Genomic DNA, 19078 nt, shown 5'->3' with positions numbered 1-19078 from the left:
AGAAAGACCTTTCTTGTATCAGTGAATTCCAGCGTACTCTCTACTTTCCTGTCTGTGAGGTTCGGGATATCAGATCTAAAGTCGAAGTTCTTGATAGATTTAGAGTTGTACAAGATGAGAGATGAGGATCAAGTCTTATTCTACATGTAGCTAAGGAGGTTGACCAGCACTATTAGTTAAAGATGCTGTCTTTCTTCCAGTGTACATGTATGGCATCCCTTTCACATATCAGGTAGTGGTCATGTGGGCATATATGTGGCTCAGCTCATCGCTTTGATTCCATTGACTAATGTGTTTGTTTCTAGGCTAGTACCATGCTGTCTTTTATTACCATTGCTTTTTTTTTTTTTGAGACAGGGTTTCTCTGTGTAGCCCTGGCTGTCCTGGAACTCACTCTGTAGACCAGGCTGGCCTCGAACTCAGAAATCCACCTGCCCCTGCCTCCCAAGTGCTGGGATTAAAGGCATGTGCCACCACCGCCCGGCTACCATTGCTTTTTAATAGAACTGAAAACAGGAATGTTGATACCCTCAGCTGTGGTTTTATTGTTCACAATGTTTGTCTGGGTCTTTTATACTTCCATATAAATTTTGAGATGATATTTTCAATTTCTGTGAAGAATTGCATTGGAATTTTGATGGGGATTGCACATTGAATTGTAGGCTGCTTTTGGTAGCATGACCATTTTCACAATATTAATCCTGCCGATCCATGAGGATGGGAGGTCTTTCCATCTTTTGGTATCATCTTCAATTTCTTCCTTCAGACACTTAAAGTTTAACTGTGCAAGTTTTTTACTTCCTCAGCTAAATTTCTTCTAAGGCTTTTCATTTTTTGAAGCATTTGTGAATGTTGATTTTGCTCTCAGTGTGTTTGTCCTGGGTATATGGCAAATTTACTTAACTTTTTTGTGTTAATTTTGTATTCTGCTATTTTGATGAATGTATTGCTGAGCTTTATGAGTTTTCTGGTTGAGTCCATAGGGTCTTTTACAATTCAAGTAAAATCCAGTGGGAGGTAACGCCTTTTCCAGATTACTTAAGCTATTAAATAAAAAAGTGTACGTCTTGGTATGGCTTAACTCTTTTCAAGTTGTTTGTAAATGTCCCACAGACCACACCAAATGGGGGGAGGAGGGAACCTCAATTGAGAAAGTGCTTCCATCAGATTGTCATGTGAACATACGTGTGGGCCACTTTCCTGATTGGTGACTTATGTGGAAGGACCAAGGCAGCTTTGGACAGTGCAGCCTCTTGGCAGGTCGTCCAAGGTTATATAAGAAATTCAGTTGAGTGAGCAGAGAGACCAAGCCAGTAAGCAGAATTCCTCTGGAGACTCTGCTTCAGTTCCTACCTCTAGGTTCTTTCCTTGAACTACTACTTCCCTGGCTTCTATGGAAGACAAATTATGACCTGTGAGGAAAAATAAATCTATTTCTCTCCAACTTGCTTTTAATCATGGTATTTATCACAGCAACACAGAAGCAAAGCAAGATACCATGGCTTTTGATCATCTTTCAAAATATGATGATAAGACCCTATTGCTCAAGATACCACATTCCTGAGTTACAGGACATATGCTGTAGTGACATGGAAGCTTCTTAACTGTCTATGTTTCATAGTGGTGGAAAGCTCTATGCATACTACTGGAAGAGAAAAGTCTTATTGAGCTGTGAATCATGTGAAATATATATAATAATGACTGACATGACAAGATATGTTCACTGGTGTAATATTGGCATAAATGTCATGATGGGAGTAACTAACTACTTTCTGATTGGACTTAAGGCCTGCTCCACAGATGGATCTCATGCCTAGTGCTATTAATTGGGCCCAAACCCTCTAACTAGCTCTCCTACAGGAGAGACTAATAGTATCATTCTGCTAAGAGTATGTAATGATAAATTACCCCCCTAATATCTTATCTTCATATCCCTAGGTTAGGGCATCTCTCAAGCATCATCAGAGAAGGCTCTTTTTGCAGTAGATGGTGATTAATCTACTGAGACTCATAACCAGTCAATGTGCAAAGAATTAAGAGACTATGCTCTAAACAGGACAACTATACCACAACCCTTCCCAATTGGCTCAGGAATTACCCCAGAAGAGGGGGCTGCAAGGTTATAAGAGCCAGAGATAATGAAAGTCTGCATCAAAACAGTATTTGCTTGATGTGAGAGTACCATTGCACACATAGCAGATGTGAATGAATGCACAAGACCTGCACAAGATCAAGCCAACCTACTCCCAGGATGGAGAGTGAAGGGCCTCATAAAGTCATAAGCCTAGCTAGGGAGTATTAAAATTGATGGCTGTTAGTGCAAGGATAGTCAGCTTTCTTCAGGGACATGGCTCCCAAGAAGTTACTCATATTCCAGTAGACTGTCTTGTACCACACTCATAAAGGTAGAACTACGTAAACTCAGTAGGCTTAGGAAAATAAATACATGAAGTTGGGAGGGAAAAGTGGTGGATGCAATAGAGAAGGAATTATAGGAGAAGAAATGGGGGTGGATTTAATCAAGACACATTATATGTGTGTATGAAATTATCAAACCATAAAAATAATGTATGGTACCTATTTATTTTTCTCTTATACTTGATTGATAATTATGGGTTGAATTTATAATATTAGCTATCAATTAACTCATTTGGGTGAAGAAACCATAATATTGCTTTTACTATTACACTAATCGCTGTATGTTCATTAAACTGTTGTCTGAGTCAAGAGAGATTAATTGATGGAGAAGCAACTGGTATTAATAAAAAGTGTGGAGACATCTTTTCATGGTGGTAGTCCACATGTGCAAGCACCATGCTGCTGTGTCCTTCCATGGTTTCAGGGATGGACCTAACTGGACCAAAGAGGGAATGAAAAAATTATGGACATGGAAGTTCTGATCAGGTAGTGTGTGCTTTTAGACAGAGAAACCCAATGTGTTTATTAAATACAGTCAAACAGGAAAGAGGGGTTATTGTATGTAACTGAACAAGGAGGCAGGGTTAGTACACACAGCTTAAAAAGAAGGCAGGGTGATTATACTCAGCTGAACAAGGAGGTAGGTTTGTCAGATCTTGGTAGGTTTCTGTACTGGAGCAACCTTCAGAACATAGCATCTGAGGGAGGATGCTAGGTGGATATTTTCTGCACATACTGTCAGAATTTGCACTCAGACCAGGGGAGGGCTTTCTCATCCCTCTGAGCCTTACCAGCAAAAGCTGTTACTCCCATGGGACTGAGGTGTTGAGGTCCTTGATATAGTCATGCCCTTGTCAACAGTACACTGTCACACAGGACTTCATCTGCTCCTTACACTGTGCTAAGTTCTCCATCCATTTTCTCAACTGATCTCTCCATTTTAACAGTGAAGGAGCTAAGGCTCAGACAACAACAAAATAAACAATTTGATCAAAACCTCACAGGCTGTGAGTGAGCAATGGAGTTTTGTCTTGAACAAAGTCTGCCTGCTTGGTTCCAAATGTGTTTCAGATACGATATTTAAACTGAGAACTATATACCACTGCAATCATCTTCTCCGACTCACTCTTTTAACTGTGTATGCTGTGACCTGCTCAACTATGTAATTAAAACCAGCCTACTGTGGTCTTTAATGTGTGCAAAGTCAAACTGTGTAAGAGGCACTCCACAGCTTAACTGGACCAATTCTTTGCTTTAGTTTGACCCATTGCCGATCAGCATGGGACTAATGATGGCTGTCAGTACATCAGGGGTTATGAATGATGGTTTGTCCTCATTCTGTAAAAGAATAGATTTACCTCCATCCACTCAGTCTTTCAATTCCCAAACCCATGCTGATGGTGGTTAAGTGGCAGGACTGAAATTGTGAGACCACAGGCAGGAAGAGTAATGGATGATCATCGTGAGTGTTATACTGCAGACGTATCTTCAACTGTACATTGCTCTGACCTAAATTTAACCTGCTCCATTCTGTCCCATGAAGGAAGTTCTAGGCCTCCCATGACCTTGATTAATGATTAAAGATTAAATCATTAACATACAGAGACTTGGGGGTACTTGTTGATTGAGGAAGAAGATGCTAATCAGATAAATTACTGATGGATTCAAATGCTAGGATGTCTCTAATTGAAATCTGTGAATAATTACTTAGGCTAGAGATCCATGGTTCTTTCCCCTCCTGATCTTGCTTGATTCATGTTATTGATTGTGTTCCTGGGAATTTTGGTTCTTTGGAATCAATCAGCATCCAGCTGAGGGAGATGTTTTAAAGTTTCTTTCAAAAGAAGGAAGAAGTCCACCTGTATACATGTGTATATAGTGGTATATAGTTCACGTGTGGAAGTATACAAGTTCAGTCCCTTTGCTGAATATTATGTGATGGTATGAACCATCTAGAAATAGTTAACTTCCGCACAGCAGGCTAAGGGGCTGACCTCTCCTTAATATGGTGGTAATTCATTTTGATCAGTCACATGGTGTGCTTTCTGTTGTTGTTAGGGTTTTTATTGGCTTGTTTTGTTTTCCAGGAGCCATAGAACAAATAAGATATCTTTGGGTGTTATTGTATACCTTATAAAGTATTAACTGTTTGTTAAAGATGCATTCAGATGTACCTTTATGGCCATATCTTCTATAACAGTTTTGTTAAACATTAACCCTTATATTACAATATAATGTGACAAGGTAGAGAGTGTTCTCTTTGCCCTTGGCAAGGTTTGAAAGCATTTTAAACATTAAATAAACAATTTTATGAGGACCTAATCATCTTGTAAATTAAATTCAAGTCTAGAACATATAGGATGACAATTTCTCACTAACATTCTTGTTTTTCATGCAGTGTCTTTATTTTTCCTGTGTCTCATACAAACCTCTTACTTTATTAGTTTAAGAACTGCCTAATTACACAGGTAAAGAAAAAATATTCTATGATTCTCCTTTCTTCCAGATTTAGTATCCTTCCAAAGGAACTAGGAATCATTTCTCACCATTTTTTAAGCTGCTATGTTGTCAAATCTCTACCTTTGCAATGTTGGCAGGCATTGCCCAGAGCGGAATGAAATGAGCAATGGGTGTTGCCTGTTTTGTAAAGGTATTCCTGTGTTTATCTTTAGAATTACGTTGTTATCATTTTTTCATGTGTAAATGGAGAATGAAGAAAGAGTAAGGATGTTCCATTTCCATTGAAGACCTTATATAGATTCTAAATAAATACATAAATTGGTTGAATCAGCAGCTAAATAGCACACTCTCTGGATCACAACTAAAGCCATAATCTTTAACAATTAAGATTTTGGTTTTGAACAGACAGAACACTTCTGAAAAATATACATGTTAGATATATATTTTGTGTGTATAATTTAATAAAACACAGGTCCCATGCACACCTATCCCCACAACTAAGGTTGACCTGAAACTCTTAACTGTATTAGAGAAATATTTAAAGTCTTGACCTTACAGCTATGTCCTTTAAAATTAATGAGAAGCATATGTGGGAGGAGTTGCTCTGACTTTTGGGAGAGGGGCACACAGAGTTCTAAGTCCTTTGACATTCTTTACTTGGGTGTGCTCCCAAACGGATTTACTGATGTTAATATTAGTATTAGTCAAAGACTTTGAAAACTGAGAGTGCTCTTAATAACTTGCTCTAGCATAGCACCCAGTGGAATTTACAGAGATGAAACTTCCACTTCTGATATTTAGCTTTAGCCAGATTTTATCTACACCCACTATCAACTATGTTCCTGAAGTTGATCACTACATATTCTTTACCCAGCAAAACAGAACTGTCATCAAATCTTCTTCACATATTTATGAGTTTTTCCTGTCATATAAGGCATAGTCTGCAAAAAACACTGGAGAATATTTGGACTGTGCACTATAGGAGGGCAGGTTGGGAAAGAACAATAGCACTGTTGAATTTTATACTGGTGTCTTGGTATAAAACCAACTCATTTGTCTTGGTGCAGGTTGGACCCCCATGGTTAGTTAAGGTTACTGGATAAACATCTGGGTGGACTTTCTCTTCAGCCTAACTCTGGACTAAATCTTCTGCTAAGTAAGTACCTAGCATACAATGGCCACATGATAAATATTATTTATCTGTAGCAAGACTCTAGGTGTAGTTTTGCATCGTTGACCTCAACAGAGCCTCTAAATGTACATATTGATGTGTCACCTCCACTCTAACCCTCATCCTTAAGGTGAGGATCAAAACAGCATCTCTTTGAATGAGTGTGAATAGTAGAAACACTTTCCAGTAAGCTAACAGGATAGCATATGAATTCAACTGAAGAATGATTATAATTTTTACAAAACTTTGTTGAAAGAAAATCATATAATATTAATACACATTTCCCTGCAGAATTGCCTCTATGTTAGCAATAATTATTTAGGAAGATGTGAGAGAGTGTTTCTGTTGAATTGCTTTTAGCATTCAAAGTGGTGGTCCAAAGTGGTGGTGATGGAGGGGTTCTTTAAATAGCCCTGAGAATGCTGAGCTTTAAAAAATAGTAGATGATGTTCTCAGCATCCCAGTCAAGCTATACAACCAACTGGCATGGGTATAAATATTCATGTCAATAATAGGATACCGCTGAATCCACAGGCAGAATCACCTGCACGTTGTCATTTCACTGGAGATATAATTTGTTGAGGAAAAGCTTTCTGTTAGAGGAATATCCTCACAGAACAGCCTGTGCCCTTGTGTAGAAAAACTCATCACAGATATTGTGGGGAAGGGGTCCAGTCCTTCTAGTCTCCCATAGAGCCAATATATTCCATATTAATGAGCTAATCAGACTGCTCACCTGTCTCTTTGTTCAAGGATGTCCTGACATCATAGAAGATAAATTTATCAATTCATACTTTCAATAAAAACATGAATTTCCTTATTGTTATTCTTGTATGCTATTTCCACCAACATCACCTTCCTTTGTGAAGATGATTTATTAAACAACAACAACCAATGTCAAGAGAAGAACACTCTGCCAATCTAACAGTTTTTATATCTCAGAAAAGATGAAGCCAGTGTATGGCTCCCACTTGGACTCGTGTCCTGGTGTTTTTAATATTGGTCATTTAGGCCTTTAGAAAACTAAGACAGTTTTTAGCCTTGAACACTTTACTTCACTTTGATTAAGGGGTGAATGTGTTATCTATTAGCCATCGCATTATTGAGGCATGTATGCCTACCAAGAATACGTTAATGCAAAGTCATGTGTGACGTATACTCATTTCTGGTGTCCCTGCATAGCCAATTTCAACAAATATTCTCAGTTGAAACTGTCCAAGTTACAGTTTACACATTTTTGAGACAAGAACTGAGAAGGTAGAAATATGGCACTTTAAAGATTGTTCCACTAAATTAATGCTACAGCCAGGAATGGTGTGTTTAATGGTGCAGATCTGTCATTTGACGCTTTGACCCTTTTATGTCCACTCTCATCTTCATCTGACTAGACAAAAACTATATAGACTGTTTTCTCCTTGAAATAGTGCTAGGTTCCACATAGAGGTACCAAACTCTGCTCCCTGAAAGACCCTTTATTGATCTATGCAAAGTCCTCAGGGACAGGAGCTAGATATCCCCACCATGGGGAGACAGAGGTCAAGGAAGCGGGTTGGTAAAGTGAAGAAAATAAATACATGCCCTTGTATATGTGATGAGTGTGATTTCAGGAAAGCATTTTGGGGGTGGAGGTGGGTGAAGGTGGGGGTGAGGAGGCATCTGAGAGGTCAATCAATATTCACTCACAACAACAAAGGCTGATGCGCTGATTTTCACACTCCTTAATACACCGCTCATGGTCACACCAAATGTCAGCTCTTGTGTCCAAGAGTCACAACCAAAGTGGATAGACATCTCGACAAGTTTCCTCTGGAAAGAGTCATGAGGAAGGTACCAATGCAATCCCTGGCCAAAGACACCCTGTAGTATGAGCTCAGAGCAGCACAAAGACAGGAGTGCTCAGGGCAGTATTTCTCCAGAGAGCTATTTCAGATTCCATATAAAAGTAACTGGTGGCCTTGGATAAATCATTCCTCTCATTTATGTGCTGAACGAGAGAAAACAAGTCAACAACTGATGCATGCAAAAGCATTTGGAGGTGATGGATGAGGACATTAGGGTGCATTTCGTCAATGGCATGCCATTAGAGGAAGCCATTTCATAGAGTAAATTAAGAAAACAAACCGGCTACGTGACACACTTGGAGTTGCCACTGGCCACCGTGCTTTTCCTCCTCCTGGAATGAAGCTGCAGAGGATTGAAGTTAGTACTGTCACTGAATCCCTTTTTTGGGTTAGCTACTTATGTCTGAGACTTGGACCTTCACTTTGTACTTCTCTATAACTATGGCCATTCATGTAACTGCGAAGCCTCTGACCAACCCGGATTTTCCTTCAATGTCTTGAACTGTGACTTAACCCTGTTCTTGCTGTTCACCTTCATATGTAGTAGCTTATTTCTCCATCCAATTGTAAGATTATTCTGAAGGAAGTACTGGGTTGTACAAATAAATTTTATTAGCCTACAACTGGTTTATAGCGCTCAGGACGTATTTGTTGATTTCATCTGCCATTAACTTTGCTCATTTTCCTCCCAGGCTGAGCTATTGCTTGCCAAACTGATGAATTCACTAAGAAATTATCTCCTTGACTGGAGGAGCTGGAAACACACACATAAAAGGAATGGACACTGGACTCAGCTCACAAGTATACAAGCAACACTCAGAAGGTGACACAGATGGATGGATGTGTGGGTAGCTACTGCAGCATCAGGAGGACTGAGGAAGCCGGGAAACAACCAGAAGACATGAGTTCTTGGAAAAATTGCATGGTCATCATGTGAGCATGATAGGGGGCTGCAGCAGGTGCATGTCCGTGAGCACCGGCATGGGAGGAACATTTGTGTTCCAAGTCTCTTGCTATTTCAGGAGCTTCTACTGAAAAGCTCGGCCTATCTCCAAGGTCATCCACTAACATCAGTGTAGAAATGGGTCATGAAATCACAGACCCTTTCTCCTGGTGAGAAGGTGCTGAGTGCTTAGATGCACCTCATGATAACTGTGGCTTCATAAAAATCAGAGCTGATGGATGGGGAGGAGATGCTCTGTGTTTGTTTAGTCTGTTCCCTCTTTTAGTGCCGCTGTGGCTGTGCCTCCTAATGGAAATGCATTCCTCGCTCACCATCACGCAGACACAGATGTGCTTGGCTAGGAAAGAGCCTTTACCTCAAGATTTTTCTCTTGTAAGGTTTTTCTTATCCCAGAAGGAAACAGGAGTCAAGGGAACCCACCACAATGCTTTGTCAGAGAATTCAAAGACAGACAGGAATTTTAAAAGCTCATTTGGGGTCGCCAGTGCAGGTTTTTAGTTCCCTGACATGCCATGCAGTCTTAAGGATTACCTTTCTCATCTGAAGGGTTGTGACTAACAGGAAGTTAAGATAGATGGTGGGGTTTTAATTTCCTTTTAAAAACAATTTTGCTTTAAAAAATTAGGATGAGCAGAATAACTAAATCCTCCTCGCAGGACCCCAGTGGTATTACCTTCTGAGATATGGATGGGGAGGAGATGCTCTGCGTTTGTTTAGTCTGTTCCCTCTTTTAGTGCCGCTGTGGCTGTGCCTCCTAATGGAAATGAATGTGAGGGATGAATTGTACCCATTCTACAGGGTGGATCTGGGGCTGGAGAAAGAAAAGCTTGTAGCCAAGGCCATTGGTGTGTATCAGAGGTAGATATCTTCCCAGAACCTGGCAGCTCCCAGAACTTGCACACACATGCATACGTATGTCAGGCAAATGAGAGAGCTAACTGTGTTCTGACGTAGACAGGATGGAACCTATGCAGGCTTCTCTCTCTTGACCAGGAGGAAGTGGGTATTTGCAGAGTTGCCACAAGCAGGCTGTTTGACAGAGGGAAAGCTCACCCTTTGAGGAACATCCAGAGACCCTAGACTCCGAGGTTTCTTTTGAACTACCCAGTTTGACTCTCACAGGCTAGTGATAGTCTACAACAAAATCTTCCTCTTTCTGGCCAGAGCTGATCTAACAATCCTGATTATTCCTGAATGCCAAGTTGAAAACTGTTCAAGATCAACAGTAAGAGTCTAATATCAGTGTGAGGTTCTATCTTTGATTAGCTTTGTGACCATGGTGAGGGCCAGTGGTCCTCTGTGAACCTTGTATGATCTGCAGAGGAGAACTATATAGAGGAACCGAGCATGAGCGGGAGATTCTCATGGAGCTTAGGTAATGCTGCGTTCCATCTTCTATGGAGAAGTAAGGCACATGCTCAGCAATTCTGCTACTGGTTACAAGGTAGGAGAAAAACATTCTGTCTTAAGGCTGATTTCTAGCAAGAAATTGGGAACTTTCTATGAAAGTATAGACAAAGTCTTCTGAACCGGGACCTCCCTACCCAGGTACAGACAGCAGTGTTCAAAGATGCCTCAATCCAAAAACAAAGGATACCTCAGTTCACTGTAGCTTAGCAATTAAATAAATGGAGACAGGACAGGAAAAGACACAGGGAAGTAAACAAACAGAGGGATATCCCAGGTTTACCAGAGACAGGCATTTTCAGGGGACTTGGTGGGGGTGGCATCATTCTTGGGCACACAAGTGCTTGATCTGCAATTGACAAGCCCCAAATCCTCCCAGCTGACCTGGGTCATGGTCTTATTTACTTATGCAATGTAGACGAAGGCAGATCTAATGCTGGCCATCTGTCAGAGTAATACTGACCTGTCCCTGAAAGGGATTTCAGCAATCTCCTATCATCTTTGTAAGACAAAATAATGTAATAGTGCAAGGGCAAACAGAGCTAGACGGAAACGGTGAGATTCAGGGAGAGAGATACTGCAAGAGACGGTGGTGAAACCAATATGTATCATGTTAGCAACCTGGTACTCAAAACCTCTCTTTAATCAGGGATGAGAAGAGATTTTGCAAGCTAGAAACTAAGGCTCTCTGGTCTGCTTCTCATAAACGCCCGTATTTCTTAAAAAGAGAGTTGGTTTCATTTCACAAAGCATGAACACAAGCACAGCTCCTCAGACACAAGGTTATTGAACCTCTCTGGGGAAAAGGGTCAACAGACAGAATCCTGCCTGAGAATTTAGAAACAGGGCAGGTTGACCAAACTGAACACACACACACACACACACACACACTATTTATTTACCAGATGCCAGGCAGATGTCGCCATGTCAGAGTTCACATAACATGCTTCTTCCTGAAGACATTATTGTCCAAGAGGAAGCCAAAATTTGGGCTGGCTCGGGAGCTTCTATGGCCATTGCGGTGTCCTGGGCCTCCATCTTGATGTTGCCACTAAGCCACATTGAAAGGTGCTTCAGTAGGCTCTTACATGAGGAACAGACAATGTCTCAGGCCCTCCAATTTTCTGTTAGCTTGTAGGCGTTAGTTTTTCTGGTTCATAAGTAGAGTTAACAGTAAGGACATTGTGATGGACTCAGATAGAGCTGGCTTAGAACCTTCCATTTTCCTACAAAAACCCACTCTGTTGCCACTGGCGTTACTTTTCTATAAACTGGGGTTTATGGGTGCTTAGAATCTGCGGACCAAGATAAAATATGAAACCTGTTCATCAGATTGCCTGGTAATGAAATAGAAAGTGCTAGACTTATAGCCACCATTTTTGAATGATGTCTTGCTATATTATGCCAACAGGGAAGGCTTTTTAGGACAGTCCTTATGGAAACCCTGGAAACAGTTCATGCACGTAGACTGTGGCCTGGTTGCAGAGATTTCTGTGGATAGTCACTCCAATGCTCTAAATATAGCAGAACGGGCCATTTCCTGAGAGTACACACTGCAAGGCAAGTTTAGCAAGCGTTTCACTTAATTAGCTTGTGTTCAAATGTGGTTTCAGGGGCTGTGCCACCCATATATGTCCTCAGGATCATCCATCTAGCCCTGGAGATCTTCCTTTGCCTTTTAGAGATATCAGAGCCATGCCTTGGTTAACTGTCCGGTGAAATGTCTATTCAGTACTCTGCATCTCTGTCCATCCCCTAGGAAAGGGCAGCAAGGCAACAATCTTCACACCAAGTCAGCAGATTAAGGGAGGATTGTCAGCTTCTCTCAGGACCTCAACCATCTCAGGTATCACAGTCATGGACTCTTCTTGTTGGGAAGCCCACACACCTGTCATATAGTGTCAGATCAGAAACCGACAAGCCTATGAGATACAACTTAAAATGGACAGAGGTGATTATGAGAATTTGTACTGTCATTCGAAAAAGACTGCTTCAGCTGGTGCTGAAATCAAGAATTGCTTCCTGGAATATCATCAAAGGAACCACAATGGGTAGACCAAATGGAAACACAATGCAGTGACTGCAAAGTAGTCCATAGATGTACCACAGATTTAAAATCTTATTGCCATTTGGGGTGAGGGAGTGTGCACTTATAAACCCAGAAGTTAAAGAATGGAGACAGGAGGATCAAGACTTCAAGGTCATCCTCTGTTACATAGAGTTCTAGGTCAGCCTGGGTTATATGAGACACTATTTCAGAAAATTTAAACAACAGTAAAATAAAAAATAAAATAACCTCTACAGACAAGCAAAATCCCTAGAAACAACACTAGCAAGACTCTATTGCTTTTCCTCAATGGTTCTTTTAGACCAGTCATTCTCAACCTGAGGGGCACGGCCATTATAAGGAAGGGTTGAGTATTAGACATCCTGAATATCATCTATTTACATTATGATTCATGACAGTGGTAAAATAATAGTTATGAAGTAACAAGATAATCGTATGGTTAGAGTTATTACAACATGAGGAACTATATTAAAGGGTTGCAGCATTAGGAAGGTTGAGAACCACTGTTCTAGACAAAAAAAAAAAGAGGTATATACAATTTCCTCAGCCTACCAATTGTTCCATCTTCTCATTGAAAGAGCATGTTAGTGGAATCATTAAACAAAAAACAAAACAGTCGGGTGAGGGTGACCACTCCATGTCTTGAGGGGTGTTTAGTGAGTGGGTGCCTGTCTTCTGTGGCGCCCTCTACTCCCTACCACTGACACACCACAAACAGCAGTCACAGCCTTGACAGTTTCTCTGTCTTCTAGACATAACAGTGACCAAAGATGGAAGCTGCACCTTTTGCAACCAAAGACAAGACAAATGTCAGTGTGCTGCAGGGAGAGCCTACTACTGCCAGTGCCTTATGTACCTGCTGGCCTGTGATTGGTAGACCATAAACATTTATTAAAAAATAAGAAAAACAAACCTACTATTCTAATTATTCAGAAGAGGATTACTCAAATCTCATGTAAATAAATCATCCTAGCCCCAGGACCAGTCTACCCCTCCACCCCTCCAGGCAGCCCAACCACGAAGCACTGATTTAAAAATCTTGCAATTTTATTTGCATATAAAGGCCGCTAGATATAGAATATTACAATAAATTTAAAGAAAACAACTGCTTTTCCTAAATTTGAAGGTAACATAAAATAGAATAGCACTCAATGGCGTCGACAATGGGAGACCAGAAAGGATTATTAGCAACAATATTTTGTGCTAGCGAAGATTGCATCAACACACAGTGCAAAATGGGAGGGGGAGGGGGAGTGAGAAGACAATGCAGGGCTTTTAAATAGAAAGGACAACTAAGCCTTATTTAGTTTGCTTCCCGATGCATCCGCTGAAGTCTATACACACTGGTTACTGTACCTAGACTGAACCCAAGCTCTTTAAGACCTTGAGTTCGTAGAAAGTATGGGTCAGTTCCTTCGGACGTCTGATGTGCTGCGGCCGATGTTGCTTTGCAGTTGTACTGTCCTTGGCAAGATTAAACTCCCAACTGAGTCGTAATGCACAAAAAATAGTTATATATATATAAATCCATATTGAAAAGGAGTCTGCACACTTTCTTTTTTCTTTGCATGACTACCTCTTGACGGATTCTTGTTTCCTTACTTTTAAAGCTCAAATAATTTAAAAGAAACAAACAGTGTGAGAGTTGGTAGCGTCATGATACAGATCTCTCTGGCTAAGCCTCCACATGAGGGCTGTTCTTCCCCAACCTCGGACACAGTCTTCTTTATAGCCAGAGTGAAGCTAAGGTTTTTCCAAACCTACTTCTGTAGGGATTGCTCTAAATTGGGGCCACATCTGTAAAATAAAAATGAGGCAATACCAAGAAAACAACAACAAAACACTGAAAATTAAAACATATCAAACAATACTCAGAGTTGTGCAAATCTGGGTGATTTTCAAAACACTGCCTTTGTGTTTCTTTCTCTCTTTTCTCTCTCTCTCTTTTTAAAAATCTTTTCCTTTCAGCTTAAAGCATATTCAAATAACACTTTTTAAAATCATCTTTTTTTTTTTTTTTTAAAGAAAGCTTGGCTGTCCTTTGGCAAACACTAACAATTTACAATGGCGTGGCCTTTGAGCAAACAGAAGTCATTTTACAAATTCACAATGCTCCTTTGATTTCAAATGGATGCCCCACTCAAAAAAGCAAAAAGAGGCGGCACAATGCTAGCATCTTTTTCCCCCCTCCTGTTCCGACAATTTACAAAAAGAACTCACAGGATTTGGAAATAAACAAGTCAGAGAATGTGAGTTTATAATTAGAAAAGTGGCAGTTTGTAGACCGTCCCTCACATTCCAATGGCAGTTTCCCTCACATTCCAATGGCAGTTTGTAGACCGTCCCTCACATTCCAATGGAATGCTGAGCGCTTTAGGAGCCCTGTGGGTTTGGAAGGTCAAATATGATTGGAGGGTTGGTCGGTTGAAAGCTGACGGTACAGGTTGAGGCATTGATGTAAGTGGTGTAACCGTCGGTCATGATGCCGTACCCTGGAGGAAGATAGAGTCACAGTTACTTCAGTTTATACAAATGACATCGGTTGAGCACAGGGACACAGACGGGAGAACAACGACATCTTTGTCAGAGGACAGGGAGATGAAATTCAGTGGACCTTCCAAGATACCACAGATTTCGGGAGCTTCTGGCCAATTTTGCTGTTTTCTTTAAAAAGGGAGAATTCTCCCCTCCAACACAGAGCTATTCTTCCCTGTGTCCCCTTTGCTTAAACACTGAACTGGTCAGGCAAAAGACAGGATACCTGTATCGCTGAGAATAAAGAAATGTATTCCCCTACTTTTAAAGTATCATCTTCATTTCAAAATCCTGCATTAACTATTAAGTTGCAGGAAGGAAGTGGGCAGCCTAAGAGCACAACCTGGCTCCAGGAGGAGGGAGGCAAGAGAGCTGAGGTTCCTCCTCACCCCTACAGCGTCCTAGCATCGTGACAACTAACCACAAGTCACTGATTCCACCTTGAGTTATGTGACTTTAATGCTAAGTTCCACTTCACTCAGAAGCATTGCCTCTTCGATTGTGGTAGGTAGAGAGACATCGCCACAGGACCCTGTTTCCTGACTATACTCAGACGGAGCATGGAGGGAAAGCACCCCTCCACGAAAGCTGAGAAAATGTCATGCCATCCCTGGCATGTAGACTTCCTTTATAGTTTTTAACATGGTGACATTTTTAGGCTTCTAGGAAGTTTGCACATTTCCAGGGACATCTTACAGCTTCTTCAATGAGTCCGTAATTCTATGTTCACACTGGACTCCGAGGTATAAAAAAACAGCAAAGGAGAAATAAAATGACCAGGACTTAACAGAAATTAACTGATAAGGTTCTTATCCCTCTACCCTCCTCCTGCTCCATTTGCTAAAATTTTTCCAAGTAAGCCTGTGGAGAACTTAATGAGGGTCAATGGAAAAATCTCTTAAGAAAAGAAAAGCAGCATTTAAAATGTGCCCTGTTTGGTTCCGGGGTCATAAAGTCTTGTTATCTCTCTCCATCAAGAGGCTGGTATTTGCCCTCTCTCTGCCCTCTTTAGCTGTCTTAAGTGAATAAAAGCAAGTCACGTTTATTTGAATATGATCACTTCCCTTTAAAGCAAGTTTATTATTGTGGGGCTCCAGTGGAATTCTCCAATTGTCTGGCCAGTTTAAGGTAAACTCATGACTTAAACTCCTTTTTTTTTTTTAAAAAAAGGGTGAAATTCAAACCCAAAGGAATCCTACAGGAATTCAAACTAGTTTTCAAGATAACAGCCCCACCCCCACCCTGTCGTCCAGGAAATACAGTTTAGATAGGTAGTCCCATATCTCGTCTGCTAAAGAATACTCACTCCTGCTTAGGGTGCAGAGGATTCTCAGCTCCACCCACTTGCTCAAATGTCTCTCCTCTGCCTCCTGACAGAGCTGCACCCTGCTTTCCAGACAGTCAGCTGGTGCCTGTATTTGGATCAAGCTGATTTTTCTCTGGCCTCTGTAGGATGACTTTTCAATACCTTCTTTATTACCCGCCTAACTAGGAAGCCACTGTGCTTGCGGACTGGACTCCATGGAGTAAACTCGGCATTCCATTTCACTAAACACACAGCCCCATACACCTCAACTTGACCCTGACATTTATAAGGAACTCCAGAGAGCCACAGCGAGCAGGGGTTGGGAATCATGGCAGCTGTCCACATAAGCAGCTCTGCCTCACATAAATACGCATGCCCTGGCCAGTCTTGTAGTTTCTGAGACCCCCAGATCAGCTGACGGGAAGACTCCACTTGTCTACAAAAGCCCAGTGACATCCTGGTTTAAAAAGGCACAGTAGACAAAACCCAGAACCCTGAAGGTTCCTTGAGGCTTTTGGATTCTGGGACCTTGACTCAACTTACCATGAAAGACAGAAACCAACTAGTGGATATTTTCTGTTAGAGATTTCACTGTTCCAATTAACCTCAGCCAACAGTGCTAACACTTTCTGACAATTCTGAGCACAGTAAGGGAATGTTTTTGATTTGCAAAGGGTGTTTCCTTCCATATCTGTTAGGAAGCTTTCCTCACATGTACAGAGTAACCGTGCAGAGATCAGCTTGCGTTCCTGGCTTTCTGTGTTTGGCATGTAAGACACTCTAGATACAGGCAGGGACTATAGATGCTTTGGGCTGTGTCTACCTCTAGGGCAACTTGTCTAACTCCATTAAAGAAAAAACTCTGGCCTTATTGGTGCTGCAGCAATGGTTATTAGCCCTAGACTCCAAGGCTGCTTGGGAGAGCGTGAGGCCTGAGGTAAAGTGCTTCTACTTGCCTTTCTACTTAAAAGACAACAGTAGAAAATACTTATCCGCTTCATAGACGTAAGCTTTTCTCATGAGGTTTCATCTCATAAAAATGGTTCCTTTTTGACAGGGCTTGAGGATCACGGTGTTCTCACCACACCATGCTTAGCCACGGCTGCCTGCTGGAAAGTGCGAGGTCAGGGAAAATGGCACATTGTCCATCCTGTATTCTTACCTTCGTGAATCCCACCAAACACATGGAGCTTGGGCCGGACACGCCTCTGGACTGTGTTTAAGAGCTCCACGCAGCCCACCCTTTGAAGCTCCTTTGGAACCCAGTCTCGAAAACCTAAGGGCAGAACGCAATCAATACTCTTAATTTTCCTTCCTCGGGTAAGGTTTCATGCCCACTTTCCGGAAGTCGTAACTCACCCGAGGTTTATTATGTTATCTGTAATCCCAGCCTCCCCATTAAAGCTCAGAATGGCTTTTAAGGAGTGTTCACTAATCGTTTTGTCTTCTTTGGATTCTTGATTAATTTTTTTTTTTTTTGGTTTCCATTTTTTCCCCCTTTCCAGTTAATTAACATTCTTTTTCTTCAAGAAGTTTGATTTATTCAACCACAGGTTTCGAATCTCCTTCGTGAGATCAATGACATTTATTCCCGGCAGCCCCATAACAGCCCTTTCCCACTCGATTCTGCTGCGTTCTCTTCTTCAGAATTCTTTCTTGTACATAGACATACCAGTTTATTCGCATGACAGTTCACAGAAAGGGGATCTGGAAGAGCTCCCTGGGAACTGGCCACAGGATGTCTTGCTCTGCTTAGAGATCACTCTTAACCCTTGCTGGTTCCTGACAACCAAAGATTTGGAATACCCAGTTGCTTCTCCAATCCTCTTCAGCAACAGACAACGTGACCTCATGGTGGCATCCAGCAAGCTTGGGCTAATTGACTAGTTTTAAAGTAAAAGCCACTTAGTCCTCTGCTTAATGCAGAAAATCTATAAAACTCTGACATCAATTATAGCAAAAGTCAGCTATTTAGATGATTATGGTCTAAAATGAAATCCATACACCTCAGCAGGACGGGCATAAAGAAGCCAGGTGGGATGAAAGGCTGCACCACAATCTGTGGAAATCCATCTCATAGCTCCATTAGGTACTTTTTACCGTTAGAAATGGCTGCGCAGGAAGGAACTGATTTCTGTCCTACTTGGCCAGGCAGGAGGCATGAATATTTAGTCTCTATAAAGACAGGGTAGCTGGGGTGTGGGGGAGTGACTGGAGAGAATGGGAAGACTATCGGGTTGAGAGTGAGTGTCTAGCAAAAACCAAACTAGGGTATATAGAAAAGTACTGAGAAAAGGGAACATTCTGAATCCACAGTAATTGGCATTATTACTTTGTGGGTGTGTTTTCTTTTTTGTTTCTTTTTCTTTTCTTTTCTTTTTGTGCTTTCTTGAAGAAGGGAAAACACTTCTCTGTGTCTATGAGCACCTCAGATAACATATTGCTGAGACTATTAATAATAGAGTACATAGCACATATAACTTCCTTCACCCTGAGAATTCAAGGATTCAAACTCTCCAGCCCCATCCCCAGAACACCACAGCATTTTCCAAACAATCCCACACTTAAAGCTCTTGATACCGTGAAAGCTTTGTCTGACTTCTTATGAAGCTTCTGGGTGTGGACCTCCCTCTGATATAGGTACACCCTGGTTTATCTCACTTTTACTAGGAAAAGAGGGGCAGCAGCCTCTGTTGTAAGCGTTGCCAGGGTATCGGGAGTGTGTAGACTATAGTGTTGAGACTCAGCTATTACTATCACTTGCCTCATGCCAAAATCAATGACTTCATTGCGAATTGCCTGTTCTGTTTGAAGTCATGTTTGAAGGGATGCTCTAGTGATGGGAATGTTTCAGTGTGTATAGCTATCCAGGACCCCCACCATGAACAGCACCCAGTCAGGCTGCAGC

General features: G+C 41.4%; 1 protein-coding gene across 1 annotated transcript in view; it reads right to left on the bottom strand.

The window, feature by feature from the left end:
- Positions 1 to 14348: 14348 nt before the first annotated feature.
- Positions 14349 to 19078, bottom strand: part of Mpped2 (metallophosphoesterase domain containing 2) — a 169572-nt gene continuing 164842 nt past the window's right edge. Inside the window, exons 5-6 of the mRNA XM_028767103.1 lie at positions 17333 to 17446; positions 14349 to 14821 (exon numbers count right to left, since the gene is read on the bottom strand). Coding sequence (XP_028622936.1) covers positions 14703 to 14821; positions 17333 to 17446 — 233 coding nt within the window. The 3' untranslated portion in view covers positions 14349 to 14702. The remainder of the gene's footprint in view (positions 14822 to 17332; positions 17447 to 19078) is intronic.

Source organism: Grammomys surdaster, unplaced genomic scaffold (assembly GCF_004785775.1).
Source record: "Grammomys surdaster isolate TR1022 unplaced genomic scaffold, NIH_TR_1.0 170, whole genome shotgun sequence".
NCBI lineage: Eukaryota > Metazoa > Chordata > Mammalia > Rodentia > Muridae > Grammomys > Grammomys surdaster.
This window is presented reverse-complemented; position numbering and strand designations above follow the sequence as displayed.